This window comes from Struthio camelus, chromosome 5 (assembly GCF_040807025.1).
Source record: "Struthio camelus isolate bStrCam1 chromosome 5, bStrCam1.hap1, whole genome shotgun sequence".
Classification (NCBI taxonomy): Eukaryota; Metazoa; Chordata; class Aves; order Struthioniformes; family Struthionidae; genus Struthio; species Struthio camelus.
This window is the reverse complement of record NC_090946.1, coordinates 5,350,323-5,370,077: the sequence shown is the minus strand read 5'-3', so window position 1 is coordinate 5,370,077 and position 19,755 is coordinate 5,350,323. Positions and strand designations below refer to the sequence as shown.

General features: G+C 42.1%; 2 protein-coding genes across 4 annotated transcripts in view; one reads left to right on the top strand and one right to left on the bottom strand.

Moving 5' to 3' along the window:
* Nucleotides 1–11,805, bottom strand: part of LOC104141492 (NACHT, LRR and PYD domains-containing protein 3) — a 57,684-nt gene extending 45,879 nt beyond the window's left edge. The window contains exon 1 of the mRNA XM_068944340.1: nt 11,477–11,805. The gene's annotated coding sequence lies outside the window, so the exon portion shown is untranslated. The remainder of the gene's footprint in view (nt 1–11,476) is intronic.
* On the top strand, nt 11,360–19,174 carry GATD1 (glutamine amidotransferase class 1 domain containing 1). 3 transcript variants are annotated; one of them, XM_068944345.1, is made up of 8 exons: nt 11,360–11,508; nt 12,266–12,342; nt 12,730–12,835; nt 13,314–13,421; nt 13,563–13,657; nt 16,024–16,117; nt 18,013–18,124; nt 18,589–19,174. In XM_068944345.1, exons 1-8 carry the CDS (start codon nt 11,373–11,375, stop codon nt 18,590–18,592), a joined length of 732 nt encoding a protein of 243 aa, XP_068800446.1. In that variant the 5' UTR covers nt 11,360–11,372; the 3' UTR covers nt 18,593–19,174. The 3 variants fall into 3 exon arrangements, with proteins under 3 accessions (XP_068800446.1, XP_068800445.1, XP_068800444.1); XM_068944344.1 differs by having other exon boundaries at nt 11,362–11,508; nt 18,665–19,174; XM_068944343.1 differs by having other exon boundaries at nt 11,362–11,508; nt 18,662–19,174.
* Nucleotides 19,175–19,755: the final 581 nt, after the last annotated feature.

The window sequence follows — 19,755 nt, the reverse complement described above, 5'->3', positions numbered from 1 at the left end:
AAACCACAAAGACCAGCCTTCTGTGGTTGCAGGCAACTGTAGTACATAATCTTGTTCATAAACTGACCACGATTCTGCCTTAAAAGTTGGGCATCTCCCTCTGTGAATGGAGTTAGCTCTGACATACATAATCAAAATTCTGTATCTAAATTAGCAGTTAAAAGTTCTTAGTTTTGGAGGCCCAGAATCAGAACATTTCCTGACATTAACACCACAGGAATTTGGTCATTATTCTTTCATGGAGAAATCCACTGATGTTGAAGATCTGACCTGGACTGTCTGCACATTTTAGGTCTTATGACTGGCACTCCTTTGACAACAACTCCACTGCGGAAAGCAATGAAGTCTGTACAGCAGTCTTCTGGGCCAGGGTATACAGTACCACTCACTCACTTCAGAAATTACGCTCTGTGGTTTACAAAAAAGCCAGAAGAGGACAATATGAGCGTTGTCTGCCTAGTACTGTGGATTAAATACTGCTTGCTCTGTTTTCAGTTTGTAATCTACCCTGAAGCACTTGTCCTGCAATGGCTCTTTTTGGCCTCTCATTCTTTTTCAAACCTCTTCTGTCTCTGTATGGATTGGAATTTAGTTCTCTCCCAAAGTTTATCTATTTGAAATACTATTTGATGCTATTAATGGGAAGTTATTGTTTAAGCTGCCGCTTAAGGGCAAAGAGGACAGAATAAGGCATCTTAGCTCTCATGGTGAACATGTGGCAAAAATGAGATGGTACTTAATCTAGGTTCATCAAACTGAACGTGGCTTTACAGAAGTTTGCTCTCCTTGAGTTAGGTTATGATATCTTGATTTCACCAGTACAGATGATGATGGCAGGTACAACTGCTGGTACTGCAATTTAGTTGACAGACATTGACTTGGAACATGCACGGTGTGCTGTTCAGTTTGACTTGGCTGAGCCAGTTCCAACATCATTTTTCTTAATCTTTTACTGCATCTTCCTGTGATTAGCTCAGATCACATTGCCTTGGTTGACTGGCAAAGGGAAGTTTAATCTAGTGATTTTATCCCTTGAGCAAGGGCTTTTATGATGAGGACTTTTTCCTTTTCTATTTTAGATCACCAGTCCAGCCATGTGACCGGATTTCCCTTTCTCTACCCAAATTCCTAAACTGTCTGCCCATCCTCAGCTGGTACAAGCTACCTGGCTCCATTGGTTTCTGCAGATCTGTTTGATTGCTTTGCTTGCACTTTACTGTTTCTTCAACTACTGAACTGTATTCCTTTTCCTTTCCCTATTTTTTGCCCAGGCAACTTTGCATATGTGGCCTCTCCACAACTAGGCAGAAACCCTGCCCCAATGCAGGGGTAGATTTTGGGTAGCCCCATCCAAAAGATATAGCAAATATTCAGCTGCTAAGCACCTAAGAGAATGCAGAGACTGTGTAGCACACCAGGGAATATGCGTGGTTTTCATCTGCTCTAATTGCTAAGGCTCTTGAGTTAGTATGAGGGTCAGAGACTGCAAGATGCTGAGTGCTCTCCTCTGCCACAGAAGCTCGGTACCTGAGAGCACTGAACCTGTAGCTGGCAGGTCTCTTTCTTGTCCTTGCTCTTCCATGTCAGTGAACCACTGCAAGGTCACAAGCTCTGCTCAAGATCGAAGCCCTGCAGGCTGCCTGCCAGTCAGGTGCGAGGTGTTCTGGCCAGGCTGTTCAAGAGATGCTGATACAGTACTTGCATACACTACACGGGGCTGGAGCTAGTGCCTCTTTGGTCCTCCTGTTATTGGAGCACCAAACATACAGGCACAGAAGTGAGGTTCTCAAGCACTTGAGGACTTATTCTCGGCTTAAGTCAATGACTGGCATTTCAGCGGGCCTCAAAGAATCGCTTATGTGCATGGAACATGCTGCAGCTCTCTTCTATTCCCCATTAGAGTAAAGTAATGCGAGGCTGCTGGGTCTTGAAAATCTATGTCTCATTCAACTAACCTTGCTGAAAAGTAGATACTCAAAGCACACAGGTGATATAACAGATCACAGTCATTGGTTTTCCAAATACATGAGTTTGGCTCTATCCTGCACTATTATTCTGCTTGCTGTTTACAATTGTAAAGTGTTTGTTCTGTTCAGATGCCCTGATACGCAGCACGCTGGGTGTCATGCTCTCTGCTGTTTGACGCGATGCTCTTCTGATTAAACAGATCTAGTTTTGATGAAAAATATAATGCGGATTAAATAGGATTTGGACGAACAGAAATTTTACATGTTTCTCTTGCTCCCGTTTCTTCTTCAGTTGCTCCTACCTTGAAATTTGCAGTCATTTCCATTCTCCTTTGGTTTCTCATAATGCAAAGCTCCAGGCCAGGATCCCAAGAACAAAAGTTCTTGGTTGTTTCTGTCTGTGCATGATGATGCTACAGTACCAAAATTTCCAGCAGGAAGAGAGGAATGCTTAGTTACCTTTCCAACAGAAAAGACCTGCATCATATCCCTGCTTTTGACATAGGAGCTTCAAGCAGTCAAGTTTCTGGGGCAATTTGATAAGAAGGAGGATGTCATACAATTTTCCCATATTAAAAAACAAAACAATAAACAAATTATTTAGCTTTATTAATTTTTGGGCAGCCCTTGTTAACCCTGGTGCCTTTTCCTGAGTCACTGGTTAGGATACTTTCAGTTGGAATCTTTTAAAGTTGCAATCTCAACTCTCCAGTAACAATCAACTCTCTTCTCATGGTAGGAGCAGGTTGTTTACAAACTTGCAGAGAAAGTAAAATGTAGAAAGGGAACTCGAAGGTCAGATTACAGGGGATTTTTTTCTTTTGTTTTGCTTCGATTCAATTACTTTTTCAGGGACTGATCCAAAGCCCTTTGGAAGTCAAATGGAAAGGCTCGGATATTATTGGCGGGGAAATGCCTGATGCCATGTTTGAAGTCACAGGCATCTTTCCACTGATATCATCTTTTGAATCAGACTCTGAATGTGATTTCCAATTAATAGTAATTTTCAGAGTGATACCTTGATTTCTTCCCTGTACAAACAGACGTGCTTGTCACTTACACATATTTACCTGTGTTCAACATACAGGTTTGTTTTTTTATTTTCAAAAACAATATGCTGCTAGACACATTTCCTGGAGGGAAATGGACACCTACCTACACACAAAGCTATACAGCTAATTTATACCTTGTTGAATTTATAATCTTGTCTATGCTTCTATGGACACTTTGTATGGGCTGCAGCTCAAATCCTAAAATAGTCAAGAATTTTTCCTTTCCCATATAGTATTCTATTTACTTTAATAAAAAAAAAGCGTATAAATGCAATAATGCAGGTAGACTAGAAATACTAGATTGAAAATTAAAGTAGTTTAGCTTGTCCCATTGTGACTGACAGTGTTGTATGACACCCAACGCTGTACCCTAACATTTTCCAGGCTTTCTACGTAGCTGAATCTAGTATGAGCTTTGAAAACCCATTGTATGAATGGTGGGTGGATGGGTTGGAAACGTGTGCTCTCTACACACTGTATGTTACTCACATCAGAAGCTGTATGGCCACTCCATATGCTGTGAAACTGTAAATGATTCCCAATACACCTGTAACTCTTACCAGGATTGTGAGAAATAAACTATATATAGATATATATATACACATAGATATATTGTATAATTCCTCACGTGAGTATTTTTGTGTATTTGGGTGTGTGAGTGAAAATGGCTACTCTTCCTCTCACTCCTTAGTCATGAAAATGTTTCCTGCAGGCTGAAGATTATGCTAGAATTAGAGATCCCAGGAAGAATTGCAGTGAAAGGCAGTCCCTGCCCCAAATAAATTCCAACCTACTGAAATAAAGCAGACCAAGGACAATTATTATTATTCCCAGAGAGGAACTAAAATGTAGAGCAATTAAATGACTTATCCAGAGTCGCATAGGAAACCCTTTTTGATCCCGCTGATCCCCCATTTTGCAGGCCAGTCTCCAGGCTTTGCTGCATGGTTGGTTGTTGTATAAAATGTTGACCCCTCACTCATCAAATTAGGGTGTTTTCTGATTTACTTGCTTCCATTTTTAACTGGCCCAGGAATGTCCATCCTCACAAGGAGCAAGCAGTCCCCTGAGCATCTGACTGATGACTGTAGGATTCTCTGCTCATCAGTGAGAGCCAGAGGATTCCCTTCTGACCAGCCAGAAGGGAGGAGCATTTCAGCAAGACACGTCACAGTAAATGAGTTGCTGTTATATTGTACCAGCTGTGAATGAGGTCTCTGGAAAGTCTGCAGGCTTCTAGAAATAAATTTCTTAGGAAAGGGGAAGACAAATACTCGAAACCCCTTGGGGGTTAGGAAAAAAGGGGCAGCCTTCAGTTGCAAAAGCCTTAACTATATGAGATTCTTGCTGCAGAAACTCAGCTAAGGACTCAAGTTTTAGATCATCTTAATATTCATGGAAGCAGAGGAGTAAGTAAAGTCTTCTTATCTGAGTCTGAATCCTGAATCTGAGAAGCTGGTATAGGTGGATGCCTGATACTCCCTACTGCCTCCAGTTAGGGTGCATGAAACAGTGCATACATTTGACAAATGAGTAGTGGATGAGCCATGCGGGAGGAGACCCCTTGTGGACAACAAGTTAAACATGAGCCAGCAATGTGCCCTTGTGGCCAAGAAGGCCAATGGTCTCCTGGGGTGCATTAGGCAGAGTGTTGCCAGCAGGTGGAGGAAGGTGATCCTGCCCCTCTCCTCAGCCCTGGGGAGGCCTCACCTGGAGTACTGTGTCCAGTTCTGGGCTCCCCAGTACAAGAGAGACATGGCACTCCTGGAGAGAGTCCAGCGGAGGGCTACCAAGATGATTAGAGGGCTGGAGCACCTCTCCTATGAAGAAAGGCTGCAAGAGCTGGGCCTGTTCAGCCTGGAGAAGAGAAGATTGAGAGGCGATCTCATCAACGTGTCCAAGTATCTGAAGGGGGAGTGTCAAGAGGATGAGGCCAGCCTCTTCTCCGTGGTGCCCAGCAACAGGACAAGAGGCAACGGGCACAAACTGAACCACAGGAAGTTCCACCTAAACCTGAGAAAAAACTTCTTCACTGTGAGGGTGACAGAGCATTGGAACAGGTTGCCCAGAGAGGTAGTGGAGTCTCCTTCGCTGGAGATATTCAAAACCCGTCTGGATGTGATCCTGGGCAATATGCTCTAGGTGACCCTGCTTGAACAGGGAGGTTGGTCTAGATGATCTCCAGAGGTCCCTTCCAACCTAAACGATTCTGTGATTCTGTGAGACAGAAATCTCTCCTGCCTTATATGCATGAGGAGAGAGCATTGTCTCAAAGGAACTGAGACTCTTCAATTACTGGGCTGGGGCAAACTCACCCTCTTCCAGTGACAGTTGATCCATCTCCTCTTAACAGAAGATGGTGTGCAGACATGACTGGAAAGGCAGCAGGGATGGTGCAGCAAGAAGTGATACTCCAACCTGTGGCTTCCCCATAGTTTGAAATCAGTGGCGACACCCGCACAAATTGTCCTCTTCAGCCTGTGATGGAACAGTGCTGCTTGCTCTATTGCAGGAGGAGGCTGTCTCCTTTCCTAAGGGCAACCGCTATATTTGCAAGTGCAAAAGACTTTGCAGCCTTGCAAAGGTCGAAAATAGAGAACCAATAGCGTCTGTTCTATGCAGGACATTAGGTCATTTTTCTCTCCTATGTCATTTGGGCTTGATTTTTCCATATTCCATAGCTGTTGCAGACTTGAGTTACAGGCAAAAAAAAGTCTCCATGTACATGTACATCCATTCTGCTTTGAATCCTGAATCTGATAAAATTTGGAGATAGTGGTAGTTTTCTTCATGGAGACACTCAGCATTTGAATGGCATAGGCACTAGTCACTTGAACCAGAAGTATATTGAAGTACAAAGTTCCGGGCAGGGCAGGAGCACAAACTGAGTAAAAATAAAGCCCCAACGGAAATCACATTTGCTGCTGAGCTGCTCTCCTCTGGGTATGCTTTCAGGTAGCTTTTCCAATGGTATTTTTCTTAAAAGACAGGTGTGGGCAGAAAATTTAGCTGAAATCTTAGCTCAAGCTGCTTCACTCTCTTCCCTCAACTAATTCTCCCCAGCACATTCTGGTGTCACAGGCTCTGACTGTTCATACCCCAGCGTCATAGATGAAGGGTGCTGCAGTTTCTATTTGCAGGTCCTTCCGGTACTGAAGCTGAGCATGTGCTCCCAATAGGTACACACACACAGAGCCAACACAGCCAAACTACAGAGCATTTACTGGCACCCACAAAAACACAAAAGAGCGCTCATATAAACATGATTAACACAGTCTGATCCCGTTCCCCCTGTCCAGTTGATGAGGACTGATGTTCATGAATGAATCGTGCACACACTATCACTCTCTTGATTCACAAACACACCCACACTCATGGACCACTCACATATTACCACTGGTTTTCAGTCTGCCTAATATCCCTGCCCAGATCCTGGGCCCATTACCTAGTCATCTGCTCAGACTTGAGCAGACAGATCTTTCCAGCTGTGGGTCTCCTCATACTCACCAGCTAGTCCAGGTGGTGATCAAGCACAGGGTCAAACAAGCGTACTAACCAGCAGCTTGCTTACTCTTGACTAGCCTCTTTTATACTCCTTTTTCTCTATGCCTATTTTTTCCTCTGTTCACCTTGATCTCTCCCTTTCTCCATCCCTGTCTCCTCCCAAATAGCCTACTTCTAATTACTTTTTCCCCATTGGTCTAGTTTTGCTACATCTGCACCCAAATTTGGTATTTCTGATACTGTTACCTATGTAATCTCAGCCTTACTTAGTATTACTAACATGGTTACCTAGGCACTCCTGGCAGAGTGCTTTGCAGAGGCCTTGCTGACTTCTTTGCCCCGATGGTACCCAAAATTCCCATTCAGCTGTCTGCGAAGCTTGGCTGTCTCTCACATAACCATTTGGTCTCCTTAACCATCTGGGAACTCTGAGCACCTCTCACGGTGCTGTGACGTTTATCAGCTTGTCGCTCTGTTCGATCTTTTACGTCGAGCAGTTTCTCATGGCCTATTCAGTCAGTTAAACCTCAGGCTTAGTCATCTTCCTGCATATCTTAACAAGCTATAGTCCAAGCATGGATTTACTGGTTCACAGATTCACAGAATGACTGAGGTTGGCAGGGACCTCTGGAGATCATCTAGTCCAACCCCCCTGCTCAAGCAGGGTCCTCTAGAGCATATTGCCCAGCATCACATCCAGACGGGTTTTGAATAACTCCAGGGAAGGAGACTCCACAACCTCTCTGGGCAACCTGTGCCAGTGCTCAGTCACCCTCACCTTCTTACCTAGTGAGAAGAAACTCCCTCAGCTAAATGGGAGCTATAGTCTTCCCCACTGTCATAATTTCCTTGAGGTTGTGTATTTTACCAGCTGCCCAAATCACCTGTTTTCCATCTCATTCTGTATTATAGGGATGTTCTACAGAGGAGGACAAATCCGGTCAAAGACCAAAGCAGGCTTTGTCCCTGTTGATCACAGGCCACAGCAGCTGTGGGGTTCATTGCTGCCATTTGGGCATGGATTTTTAAATAAACTGTGCCAGACCTTGCAGAACTCTTCCTGTATCCAGTCTCCAGAAGGTAAAGGTGTGCTCCAGTATGCAGCCAGTGAGCTTTAATTCTTTAACTCAAAGATATTTTAGTTCAAAGCAACTTGCAGCAACATATGCTTTTAGCTTCACAGCTTTCTTATCCAGTCTCCAGTGTGTGCCAGGCAGAGATGGCAACCATCAAACACACAGTGTAATATAGTTATTGATTCTTCCTCTTTTCTCACTTTTTCCTGAGGAATGATCCAGGTTCTCAACTTTAACTGCAGAAATGCTTTTAAAGACTCTCTTGGACAATACATTCCACAGAGTACAAAGCCAGTTTGAAAAGAGGGGACTGAATATGCAGAGACTTTCTTAAGAACTATTTTGTAACTGGAAAACCACTTATTTTATAAGCACAGTAATGTCCTTTTACCAGTATGACCTTGCCAGTTAATCCATGCCCACTTAATGACTGGAAGAGATGAGGTTCATTGTGCACTAAAGGCAGATGCGTAAGTCAGTATCCTTATCAGCCCATCAACGTCAGCTGTACTGTCTCTCACAGAGAGTTCAATTACTCTATCACATGGGAGAACTGTAATTATTAGTGCCTGTTCTAGGCCACTGTACAACTGCCTTAGGAAGACTAGATAGCTCTCTGAAAAAAAACCAAAGGGATGAAATTAATCTTTCCCTTAACTGATGATAGGCTTCATTGGGCAGTTAGGCTGATCTCTACATAATCGTGACCTCACCAAGGCATGCAAAAATTAATTAGCCACACTTTCTATTTCATTTGGTGAGTACACCCTGTATTCTGCAGAAGGTGCTCACTTCTTTCAAATGAGCTAGACACAAGTCAACTCTGGCTGTTATCTGCATGGAGACATTAGTGCAATGTGGAGCAGGAATTAGTGATCCCTGCAGATAGTCTGAATGCCATCCTCTGTGTCTTCACACCTTCTGGCTAGTATGTAGGATAGGCAAACAAGCTTGCATCTTTGGGGAAAGAGTAAGTTTTTCTTCAGCTCTAGTTTTGTGGCTGGACTGAACTTTTCGATTAATTGCCCAGTAGAAACCTGAAAGAAAATCTACTTAAGCGTGTTTCCTTCTTCTAGTTGAATTTCTTTAATCAAGTATTTTGAAATTATCAGTTGCAAAAATATCATGTAGGAAATACATTGCTCGAATGAAATTTAAGTCCTGGTATCTAGCAGCATACGTGTTTTGAGAGAAATACAAGAATGGCCTACCTTTTCATACTAGTGCATTTTAACCAGTGTTTATGTGCGGGGGTGTTTGTGGCAGGAAGGGAAGGTTTCAACACATGCTCGTGAGATGTAGGTACTGTATAAATGCTTCAGGAAATTATTCTTTAGTGTTACACTTCATAAGACTTCCGCAGAATATTGAGAATAAACTTGCGGGGTTTCTAGCCCTCCTACATTATTTCCTAAAATATTATGAAAGGCAGAGGCTATGTTTACAATTATCTTTTTAAACTATGTATTATTTTTCCCTGTTCCCTCCTACTCCACCCATCATTTACACAAAGAAAACAGTATGATGCCAAATCACTTTAAAAGATAAGCACTACTGTTTTACTAGACTAGATCTGAAGGAGAAACACTCACCTAACCTAACATAACCATTAACCTCCCGGCTTTATCAAAAAGAACAGTCAACATGAAGTAGCAAATAATTTTTACAGTCCTCATGATACAGTACTAGTCACTTCTCGCACTTGTTAACCACCCAGATTAAGTACAGAGAGACCACAAAGCTTAACTAGTGCTTGCTGGAAGAGAATTCAATAGAAGATCATTTACAAAATCTACCAGTCATGCGCTCTGGTAAAATTGAAACACTGGCACCTACTGAGTGGTGGAACGTCATGTATTAAGACATCAATGTACAATTTAACCTGTAGCAACTGGGGCTCTCTGGCCTGCCTTTTTTTCTTGCTCTGTCTTGATTTTAAACTGTTGCCAAGTCATCTAATGCTTTGTATTTTGGGCAGTCTAGGGAGGATGGGAAGAGCAGGATAGGATTTGAGATAGCAGTTTGCTTTCTGCTCTTAGGTTCAGAAAAAAAAAACTCTGGGTTCACAAGCAAGGAGTGAGCATAAATCCAATTCTCAGTGACATAAAAGCTTTAGACTGCTGGAGTGGCAGTAAGTCCCCTGCAAGGTAGCTAAACTGAACAGTAAATGCTACCCTTTCAGTGTTTTTTCTTGTTTTCTGGTAGCTAAGCTGGAGTAAAAAAAGAGGAACATCCAGACATCTCCAGGTAGCAGGAGTGATTTCAGAACACAGCTTTGGTGAGGAAAGGATACGGACAGGAAGATGATTGAACAGACGGACAAACAGATAGCATGATGGCAAAAGCTACGTTTCCTTTATGAAACCAGGCTGAAAATCAGGTCCCTTCACATAAATAAAGCAAAATAATGTCAGAATTGTGCTCTTTGCTTCCTATCAATCATTTTATAGTGGCATTGTTTCTTTATAATACACTAGCAACCAGCAAGACATAAACCTATTCAATTAGCATAGAGATGAAAAATGCAAATTCAGAAACTGAACAAGGTTTACAAAAATTACATTTCCTCTGGCAAACTGTAGAGCTAAGAGCAATGATACCTGCAATAAATGAACTTTTTTTTTGAAGAATAATGAGTCATTAACAATTAAAAGTATATACAAGAAAGACAATCTGGAGCAGGTATGAAGGATGGGAAAGACAATTTAAAGAACATTTAGATGATCTTATTAAGTTTGTAATTCTGATATTCATTTCAGTGGCTCCAGGAAATCACCCAGTTCTGCATCCATGCATTTCATCCTTCATTTTTTCAGCAAATCGCTTTGACGGATTCTTGGTTCTCTCTTAGGATCCCATATATCGTGAGTAGTTGCGACTTCTTAAAGGATGCAAAAAGGGCAGAATGCGTTTCCTCTGTTCCCCCACAACATCCTGAGACTATATATTCCAGGGGTGAAAGACATCAAGAGCAAATTATAAGACGTATACCAAGCACCAGCAAGTTAAAAATAGCTTTGGTTTCAAGGAGGAGTTTCATACCTCCTTCTCTCGTGCATCGGAAACACTTCACATCGCTAGCACAGTAAACCACGTCTAATGGTGGCGTGGACTCCATGGGAAAGTTTTTGGTATTTAGTTTATGTGGTTAGAGCAAGGCAGTTTGAAACCCAGCTCACTAACGCTCTACGGTTGGCCTCTCCAACCACGCAACGAGACCTACTTGCCATTTTGACATCAACGGCTGCTTTTTCTTTGACCACCCACAACATGGTGTCACTAACTTCCCCTTCCCTGAGGTTTCAATCCTACCGGGGTACTAAAATAAAATCCGATGCGGGGAAAAAAGGCTTACTCTCAGAGCAGAGCTTGAAGAGCGGGTCTCTAAACCAAACTACCATGCTGCTACAGAGAGGAAACAAAACACTGACACCTCAGCAAGGCCAGCACAGGAGGTCCAGACACTGCCTGCGGTAGGTGTAAGCACCAGCGCAGGGACGAGGTAGGGAACCTCGGAGGTCAGGACCGTTGTGCTCGTCCACGGGAGGGTGAACTGCTCAAACAACGCCAGCCACCACACGCCAGCAGCGCCCGGGGAGGCGGGGGGGGGGGCGCGACACCCGTGGCGTGTGCCGCAGCCGCCTCCGCACGGGCGCCGCCGCCGCGGCGCTTCCCCCTCAGGCGCCGCGCCCCTCGCCCAACGGCCGCCCCGCCGCGCCCAACGGCCGCCCGCCCGGCGGCGCGCGCTCCCCCACCCCTTCCGCGCGCGGCGCATGCGCGGCGGGGGCCGCTGGAGGAGACAGCCGCCGCCGCCGCTGGTGCCGTTGCCGGGCTCTGCCGTTCCCCGCGCCATGTCGGACCGGCTCGGCAAGCCCACCTGCCTCATCGTCGCCAGCGCCGCCGCCGCGGGTGAGACGCTGCCGGCAGGCACCTCCGTCCCGCCGGGCCCCGCTCGTCCCTCAGTATACGGCGCGCAGGGTCCTTCCCCTCCCCCCCCCCACGCAGCGTGTACCCGCAGCTGTGCGCGCGCCCCCGCGCGTCCGCGGCCGTGCGGCTGCACAGGCGCGCACAGCCTGTCTGTACGCGCTGTTCCCCCTTCCGTGCACGGCTGTGCCGTCTTCGGGCCTTCAGCATCTTAGCAGCCTGTGCGCAAGAGTGGGCGGCCGGGGTGTACCTGCTCTCCGCTCAGCCGTGCTCTGCGGGCAGGCACGCACACGCGCTTGCTGCCCCTGCGTTGTGCGGGTATGAGCTTGCTTGCAGTGCGTGCTCAGTTGCGAGGTGCACCGGTGAGCATGCGTGCCCCTGTGTCCCTGCGCGCACAGTAGCGCTGCGCGAATACATGCCCGCGCGCTGTCTTGCACCTTGGTTGTATCTCTACCTGGTTCTGGGCATGCACGGAGCTGTACTACCTGAAAGAGCTGCCCTTTCCCCCCCCCTTCCTCTCACCCCCAACCCAGGCAGACAGAATGCCTTTAGCATGTATCTCTCCATACCTAGCTGTGATGAGGGCTGCGTATTTCTTAAATTTAACAATAAGCCTCTGAAACTCTTGAGACTTTTAAGATGAGAGGAAAACAAGTTTGCGTACCTTACAAGGAAAACGTACTAGTATGATTTGGTATAAAGTGCAACGGCTCTTTCCTTAAATTGTAGGACTCTTTTGCAGGTGTGTCAGCCCAGTCCTTCCTTCATTGCTTTACACTGACTAGCTCTGCTTTTAATCTTCAAGTTGCCACTCCTGGGGTAAGTAAAAATGGACGTTACTGTGATTTAGTGTGAAACCAACTGATATATCAGTTGACAAAGTAGTAGTATACTAACTATTTTTGAGAGATGTTTTATTATCTTTACAGATTAAGGCACTCATTTTTTTTTAAACTCTTGTTTTCTTAATATTGAACTGAAGACATGAAGACATGCTTCCCGTGGTTCTGAACTTCACTGTCCAATATCTGTTATCTACAGAGTGAAGAGATGAGTCTTAAGAAACCTCTTCAGTAGAAAGATTGGAAAACTTCTCTACTTTCATAGCTAAAGTCTCACAAAATCTCACGTGCTTATCCTTCCAGAAACAAAACAGAAGTCTCTGTAGTGATATTAACCACAGTCTTTGAAACATGTTTCTACTAGGGGAAATCAATTGACTTTGTGGATGTGAATGAAAGCAACATGCGTTGGATACAGGACTTCCGTATGAAATCATATGCAAACCCTGCCAAATTGGAGTCAATTGATGGTAAGGGTCATCACAATTGGCCAGTGTCTCATCTCCGTTTATTAGGGATACAGATGCTTCTTAATGTTAGCTTTTTTAGGGAAGTAGGATACAGAAAAGAAATACAACTTGTGTTTTAAGTCAAACCCTGACAGCTAGAGTTGGCATTTTTATACAATTACCATTTTAAAAGCATTTTACATGATGTTAGTTTTGGAAATACATAAACATTTTCCTAAAGTAGAAGCCAGCAAACACAACAGTTTTAAGCTTTGTCTGCATAAGACTGTCTCATTGGAAATATGTGTTCTGTATCTCAAATAACTCTTTCTCTTCCCCATGTAGATCTGGTAATTTCTTTAGTTTGTTAAGTTTATATAGTGTTTGACTGAGCTATGCTGGGTTGTCTTAATTTTGTCAAATCTGAAATGACATTATGATCAGCCTCATTTTGCTTGTTATTTGTATGACAATTTGTTTATCCTTTTTTCCTTACTAGGTGCTAGATATCACGCGTTGTTGATTCCTAACTGTCCTGGGGCTATGACGGACCTTGCAAACAGTGGATACCTGGCTAGGATATTGCAGCACTTCAGCACTGAGAACAGTAGGTGAACATCATGAGATATTTGTGTTGAATAAAATAGTCCGTACTACAACACTGTTTATGCAAGACTGCTACCTTGCAATAACCTCTATTGGCTATTTAAAGATACAATTTCTGAAATGCACTGTGATTTTTCTATAGAACCTATCTGTGCGGTTGGACATGGAGTTGCAGCTTTGTGTTGTGCCACCAATGAGGATAAATCCTGGGCGTTTCAGGAATACAGTCTGACAGGGGTAGGTAACTTTTTGCTGTTTCAAGAGTTTTTTTGCTCTTATGAGACTTTTTTTTTGCTGTACAGGGGACTGTGATTTGAGGTGATGCTGCCAGTGTTTCTGATCACATCCTACAATTTCCTTCAACTATAAATCATCAGTTTGGTACACTAGGCTCACTTTCAAGAGCGGGACAATTGCCCTTCACAAGGGGCCCCACACTGTATGTATGAAGGGATTATCCTGCTACATACATACAAACTGTCATTTGGAGAATATTTCATAAACTCTAAATTGATTCAATAGAATGCCTGAACTGACTGCCGCAGCTCCTTGGATTCGTAGTTGAGGGCTTTTAAGAGTTACCTCGCTGAGTTTCATGAATGCTGAAGGTAACTTTTATTTCTCAAAGTTTTTTTTTGCTTTTAAAATATAGAGAAGGTTTCGGGGGGGAAAAAAAGGTATTTGTACAAACTGGCTTCTAATTCAAAATGTGGGTAGATAATGTTGATGTTTGATGTTTTGTTTATAGTACTGTCGTATCTCTGACCTCACAAACTACTACATTTATATAGGACCTATACCTGTTCACCAAGGTAGTGCAGACTTATATAGCACAACTTCTAGAGTTGGGAATTTATGCACAAAGTTAAGAAAGGAAGTTCGTGGCACTCTCAAAAGCTGTCCAAGAGAGTCCTGGTGTGTTTATACTTAGTACTGCAATCTATGATGAAATTTTTATAATAAGATGCATAATATGGCCTAGTTATAGTTGCTATGGGAACCATGAAATTCGCATTCATTTTCTGCATGTGAAATCTGAACGACAATATTGAAAGTACTCCTTGTTAATTTTTCTCTCTTCATGGAACTGCAGAGCTGCTTAGCTGTTGGACCTCGAAATGCACATTTTGATGCAAATATTGTGTCACATGCAGAGTCTAAACTTATTTAGAGTTAATTTACTCTTATGTACTCTTTACTGGGGATTGAATCTGAAGAACAGCTTAAGTGAAGTTAATCACGTATGCACTATTCAGGGTCCAGACCTGCATTCTCCACCAAGTTAAATAACTGGTCTATACCACTCTCATTTGTGAGTGCAGATGCACAAAGTTCTTTTGTATTCTGTTTTGAATGGTTTATCCACAGAGAGTAGCTCAGTGAAAACCACCTACTTCTACCAGAAGTATCGGCTAGAGGTGTTGCAGCGTGGGTATAAACCTGCAGTTCTTTCATGGCTTGAAGATAAACAACCAGTGCTGCAATATAGGTTTTTATTTAAGAGTAAACATGTTTTGGGTCTGAGGACTACGAACATTTGAATGCCAGCACCTCTAGACCATGGTAAATTGAAGGTCAAGCTGTGTGCTAATGGAAAAGAGGCCTTACATTTGCATTAATGTGTTGAGTTATTTCATCATATCACATCATCTCACATGATATGATGATGGGAGAGTTTTTAGTATACTCACTTGACTTTGCTGGGATACTCTCTCTTTAATAACACAATGGAGCACCTTCAAAATATACAATAGGGTATATTTTTAATTGTTTCTACTTTAAAATAGTCTGTGCGGTTAGGTGAGCAAATACAACAGTGAGAATACCCAGTTGCAGTAACGCCTTATTGGGGAGCTGATCTTGAGATAGAAATTGAATGCCTCACCAGACTCACTGTGGTGTATTTTATTACAGCTAAGCAGCAAAGTGTTTTCAGCTCTTTGTCAAAACTAAGCTATAATTGTATCTGTTCTGTGGGTACAAGATGTTGTTTCCTCTCTCTTTAATGGTAATTGCACTGGATTTAATTCGGATGGCAGCCAATAGCTTTATATTCCCTCACACTTTGTAGTGCAGAAAGTGTATTTTAAAACTACTTGAAAACTAGTCTTTTGGAAATTTAATTAAGTGGAATTATAAATATAATTGTTAGGCATGATGTTGTGTTAGTCCTTGGAAAGCTTTGTCATTCAGGGAAGAGAGAATTGCATACGTGACACCCATTAGGGATATTGCTTAGTCATCCTAATTAAATAGGGAATGTTTGGATGTTGAAAAGGCAAAACACAGATATCTTTTTGTGGTCTGAATTGAGGAACAATTCCTTCACTTCATATGTGAAAATAAAATACACTTGGTATCATTCTTTCTCTGCCTCTTTATTTGGCACATATAAGAATTTTCAGTTTGCTCCTTGCAGGTATCCATAGAAGCTGTCTGTGGTCACTTGATTTTATATTTTGTTTCTATTTCATTTTTCTCTGTACAGTTGGGAGAATGGTGCTGGGGATAGAAAAATAAATTGTGGAGGGAAATCTTTTTTGGTTTCACTTTAGCATTTTTCGTAAAAAGCAAGACGTTTATTTCCTTTTGTTCTTTTTCAGCCTTCTGTGTATGAACTAATAAGGCAGCCTAATTTTGCCAGTTTGTCCATTATTGTGGAGGATTTTGTGAAAGATGCTGGAGCTACGTTTAGTGGTATGTCACGTTTTTGTTGTCCTTGTAGCTGAGTGCTGAAGATGAATGTTTGTGTGCCATTTTTACACAGGTGAACAGGATTCTGACAGAATATCTCGTGTCTTGCATTCTCATTTCATGGTGTAAACAAATAGCCTAATAGATTTTAAAAAATTGTATTTTAAGAATAAGTGACATGAAATACTATGTGCGCAGAAATAGAGCAATACGCTACTCTGGTTGTCCATGAATACTCTTTTACCCCATGGTGAATGTGAGGTAGCATATCCTGCGGTGAAGGAAGAACGTGTACTGCAGGGAAGAGCATGTGCAGGAGTTACCATGGATCTGCTGATTCACAGTGACTTGTTACTGTCTTCATACCTGTGGGGGAGAGCGTGTGTAGGTGATGTACTGCAACTGGTCCCTTGCCCCATGGCGGGGATTATGTGCTGTGCTGAGAGGTTAACTTTTAGATTTGGGGATTGTTTTTTATTCAGGTAAATGTGGTTCATCATTTAAAGTTGGAGAGGGTATGCTGAATGGTTGTGCTGGCTTTGATTAATTGCCTAATAGCTATGAATAAAATACGTCCGTGATGAATCTGGTTTTGTTGTGTGTGTGGTTTTTTTTTTTTTTTATCAAGTACTATATACACATTATTAATAGTCACAAGTGTAACAGCTTCACTGTCAAACTGTTAAACCTCAACTTCTGTGACGTGTGAGAAACTAAATCCATTAAAACAAAAAGATGTCTATGCTAGATTATTTCTGGAGGTTCAGGGAAAAGTATAATTTCCCTATACGTGCTACTTTCCTGCAATACTAAAGAGCTACAGGCAGAAATAAATAATATACTGTGAACGACTCTGTTCTTCAGTTATGATTGCCTTTCAGTCTCTTATTTTGTTAGGTAAATTTTTTAGATACTGTGCTTAAAGAGAGTAACAAGGTGCCCATGGTATTTAAGTCATTAATCCTTTATTTAACAGACTAGTGCCAACCAATAAACTGATACTGCTTGAAATGGCTAGAATAGAAGTTATACACATAGAATAGACAGGAAATGGAACCAGGCTCCTAAGGCTATGCATATGTGTCCTTTAACAAGAGAAAAGAAATGCCACTGTCTTATCAAAGTGCTGTATATTCTTTATCTTTGTGCTTTTTGAGTGAGCTACTGCCACCTCCTTCTGCATAACTGGTTCAGTAATAAGCAGTTTAAAAGCTAATATCTCACTCACTTGCCTGGTGGTAGCTGTTATGTCATATATGTTTGGCTGAAGTGGTACTGAGCAAGTTAAGCAAGAGGAGGAGAAGCATGTGTAAAGGCCCTTAGCCTATATTTAGATAGTTGGTAAGCAGCTGGGAGAGGGGGAGAAAAATGCGAGTCTGTCATTACTGGCAAAATAATGTTTCTATCTGCAATTAAAAATACTAGGTGGAATACTGAACTATTGCTGGCAGATATTAACACATCAGGGCATTATAATTGGCCAGAAAGTAAATATCTTTCTGCAGGCTCTTTGTAGCAGAGTGGTTACTACTTTGATGTCTTACATAAGGAGAGTCTATAGTGTATTGCAGTGTGATTAAAACTTACAAGAAACTTACTTTGGTGAGGGGGTTTTTTAGGAAAATCTCTTGAAATACACACTTTGTCCATTTGGTATCAACTGAATTAAGGGGTCAATCCTGCTGTCCTTCTAGAGAAGGACTTCGTAGTGAAATTGTTTCAGAATTAAGGACTTGACATTGTCCCTGTCTCTTGAGGTTATAGATCAGCATGTCGGTCACCCAGCAGATATGTTTGTTTGAAATAGTTATCTTATGTATTAGAATTTCATCAGTGACATGATACTGAAACACAATATTTGTTTTTTGTTGTTGTTCTTTTTTCCCCTCTGTATTTAGCCAGCAAGCCGGATGCTGTACATGTCGTGCTGGACAGGCACCTGGTGACAGGGCAGAATGAGAATTCCACTGTTCTGTCGGTCCAGAACCTAATTCTTCTTTGCAATAGCAGGTGAGGTTACAGGGGAGCAAGTGCTTAGAATAGATACAGTTGCTTAACTTTTTTTAGTTTTAGGTATATTGTCCCCTAAAAGCAAGTTTTTTCCTAGTTTAGCTGCTGAAGTGCATATCGTCTTTGTTTGATGCAGCTATTCAATCTGTTAAGTTTTTTGGTAAAAAGTATTTGTGATCCCCTTAAAAAAAAAGGGGGGGGCGAGGGTTGAAAATGCACAGCTGTTTATTAAGGCTGTTGAAGTAAAATGTGGAACAGGCTTCACAAATATTTACTGTTAAGAGTAGCATCCCTTCTGTGTAGTTCTTTGTGCTTTAGCAAGTTAGCATTTAGTCAGCTACACGTTAGGATTCTGAGAATTACAGGTTTTGTTTCTTTGGTAATGGCCTTGTGGTTTGATTGTCTTTCATTTTGTCGGATAGAAGAACAAATGTAAATAACCACAAAAATCTTCTTTTGTTCAGGTGAATGTGTTAAAAGTCCTTTCCTGGCTGTGGACTAACAGGTCGTGTCATGTTTGGATGTGTTCTCATTCAGCAGGAAATGAAAGAGCAGGTCTCTTTGCAGCTAGGATGGATGAAGAGTCAGCAGGCTAAGGATGTTGTCTGTTAACTGCATAGAAACATCTCTCTAAATTTCTGGCCTGGCCTATGAAATGACTGTGACAGTGAAGTGGCAATGTCAGGTTTTGCATGTATAGAATGGATGAAGGTTGTGAATAAGAAAACTTTGAAGTGCACCACGCTTCAGATGTGATTATGAAACCATCTTGAATTTTTGTTACTACTTTTTTTTTTTTTCACTGCATCTCTCTCTACACCCTTAAAGCTTCAAGTGCTGTCTGTGAATCATTTGGAGTTTGCAGATCAAATATCAAGATACACACTTAATATGTCATTGACGTACAATTTGAGGTCTGTTCTTACCCAGCTTTTGAGGAGTCACAGAGTTACTATCTGACTCTATTTCTGTCTTGAACATTTGGATATGCTTGCGATATGATGGAAAATGCATGGTAAACTCTGTCTGAATAAAGCAGAACTAACTGTTTGAAGGCAGTTCACTGTAGTGATGCTCTTGGCATAATGTGTTTTCTTCCTTGCCTATTCACATTAATGGACTTCTATTTAAAAAACATTATGTTTGCTCAACTGATTTTAAATGGTCTTCTAATTGCTTATTTGTTCTACTCTTTTGTGGTGCATGTATTACAATTTTTATTTTATTTGATTGAAATATTTGTCTCTGACAAGTGCATTGCAGTTGTCTCTTGCTGGAATTTTATGGTGAAAAGAAAAAATGTAGGCAGCTGATGTATATCAAATAGATAACTGAGGAACCGGTTTTAAGGAACCGGTTTCTTTTTTGAGCAGCAGATGTAACTTGAATTTGAACGTGGAAAGGGATGATCAGACCAAGAATATTTTCCTCTGTTGCAGGTGCAAACATATTCAGGCTATAGGAAAGTAGATGGATTAACAGTTTTCCTTCACTTCTGGAATTGAGAGCAACATTTCAGCAGTGCTCTGTAGGGAGAAGGACCTTTATGGCTGTGTAAATTTTTTTCTTGATAAGATAATCAGATGTTATGACTGGTCATCAGGCAGGGTAATTTTTTGTCTTTTCTGACA

Bases quoted from the DNA above. Each gene is read 5' to 3' on its own strand.
- GATD1 (XM_068944343.1), top strand. From the start codon at position 11,373: ATGCGCGGCGGGGGCCGCTGGAGGAGACAGCCGCCGCCGCCGCTGGTG. The intron at 11,509-12,265 runs GTGAGACGCTGC...ACTCTTTTGCAG, and splicing joins CGCCAGCGCCGCCGCCGCGG to GTGTGTCAGCCCAGTCCTTC. The intron at 12,343-12,729 runs GTAAGTAAAAAT...TGTTTCTACTAG, and splicing joins TTCAAGTTGCCACTCCTGGG to GGGAAATCAATTGACTTTGT.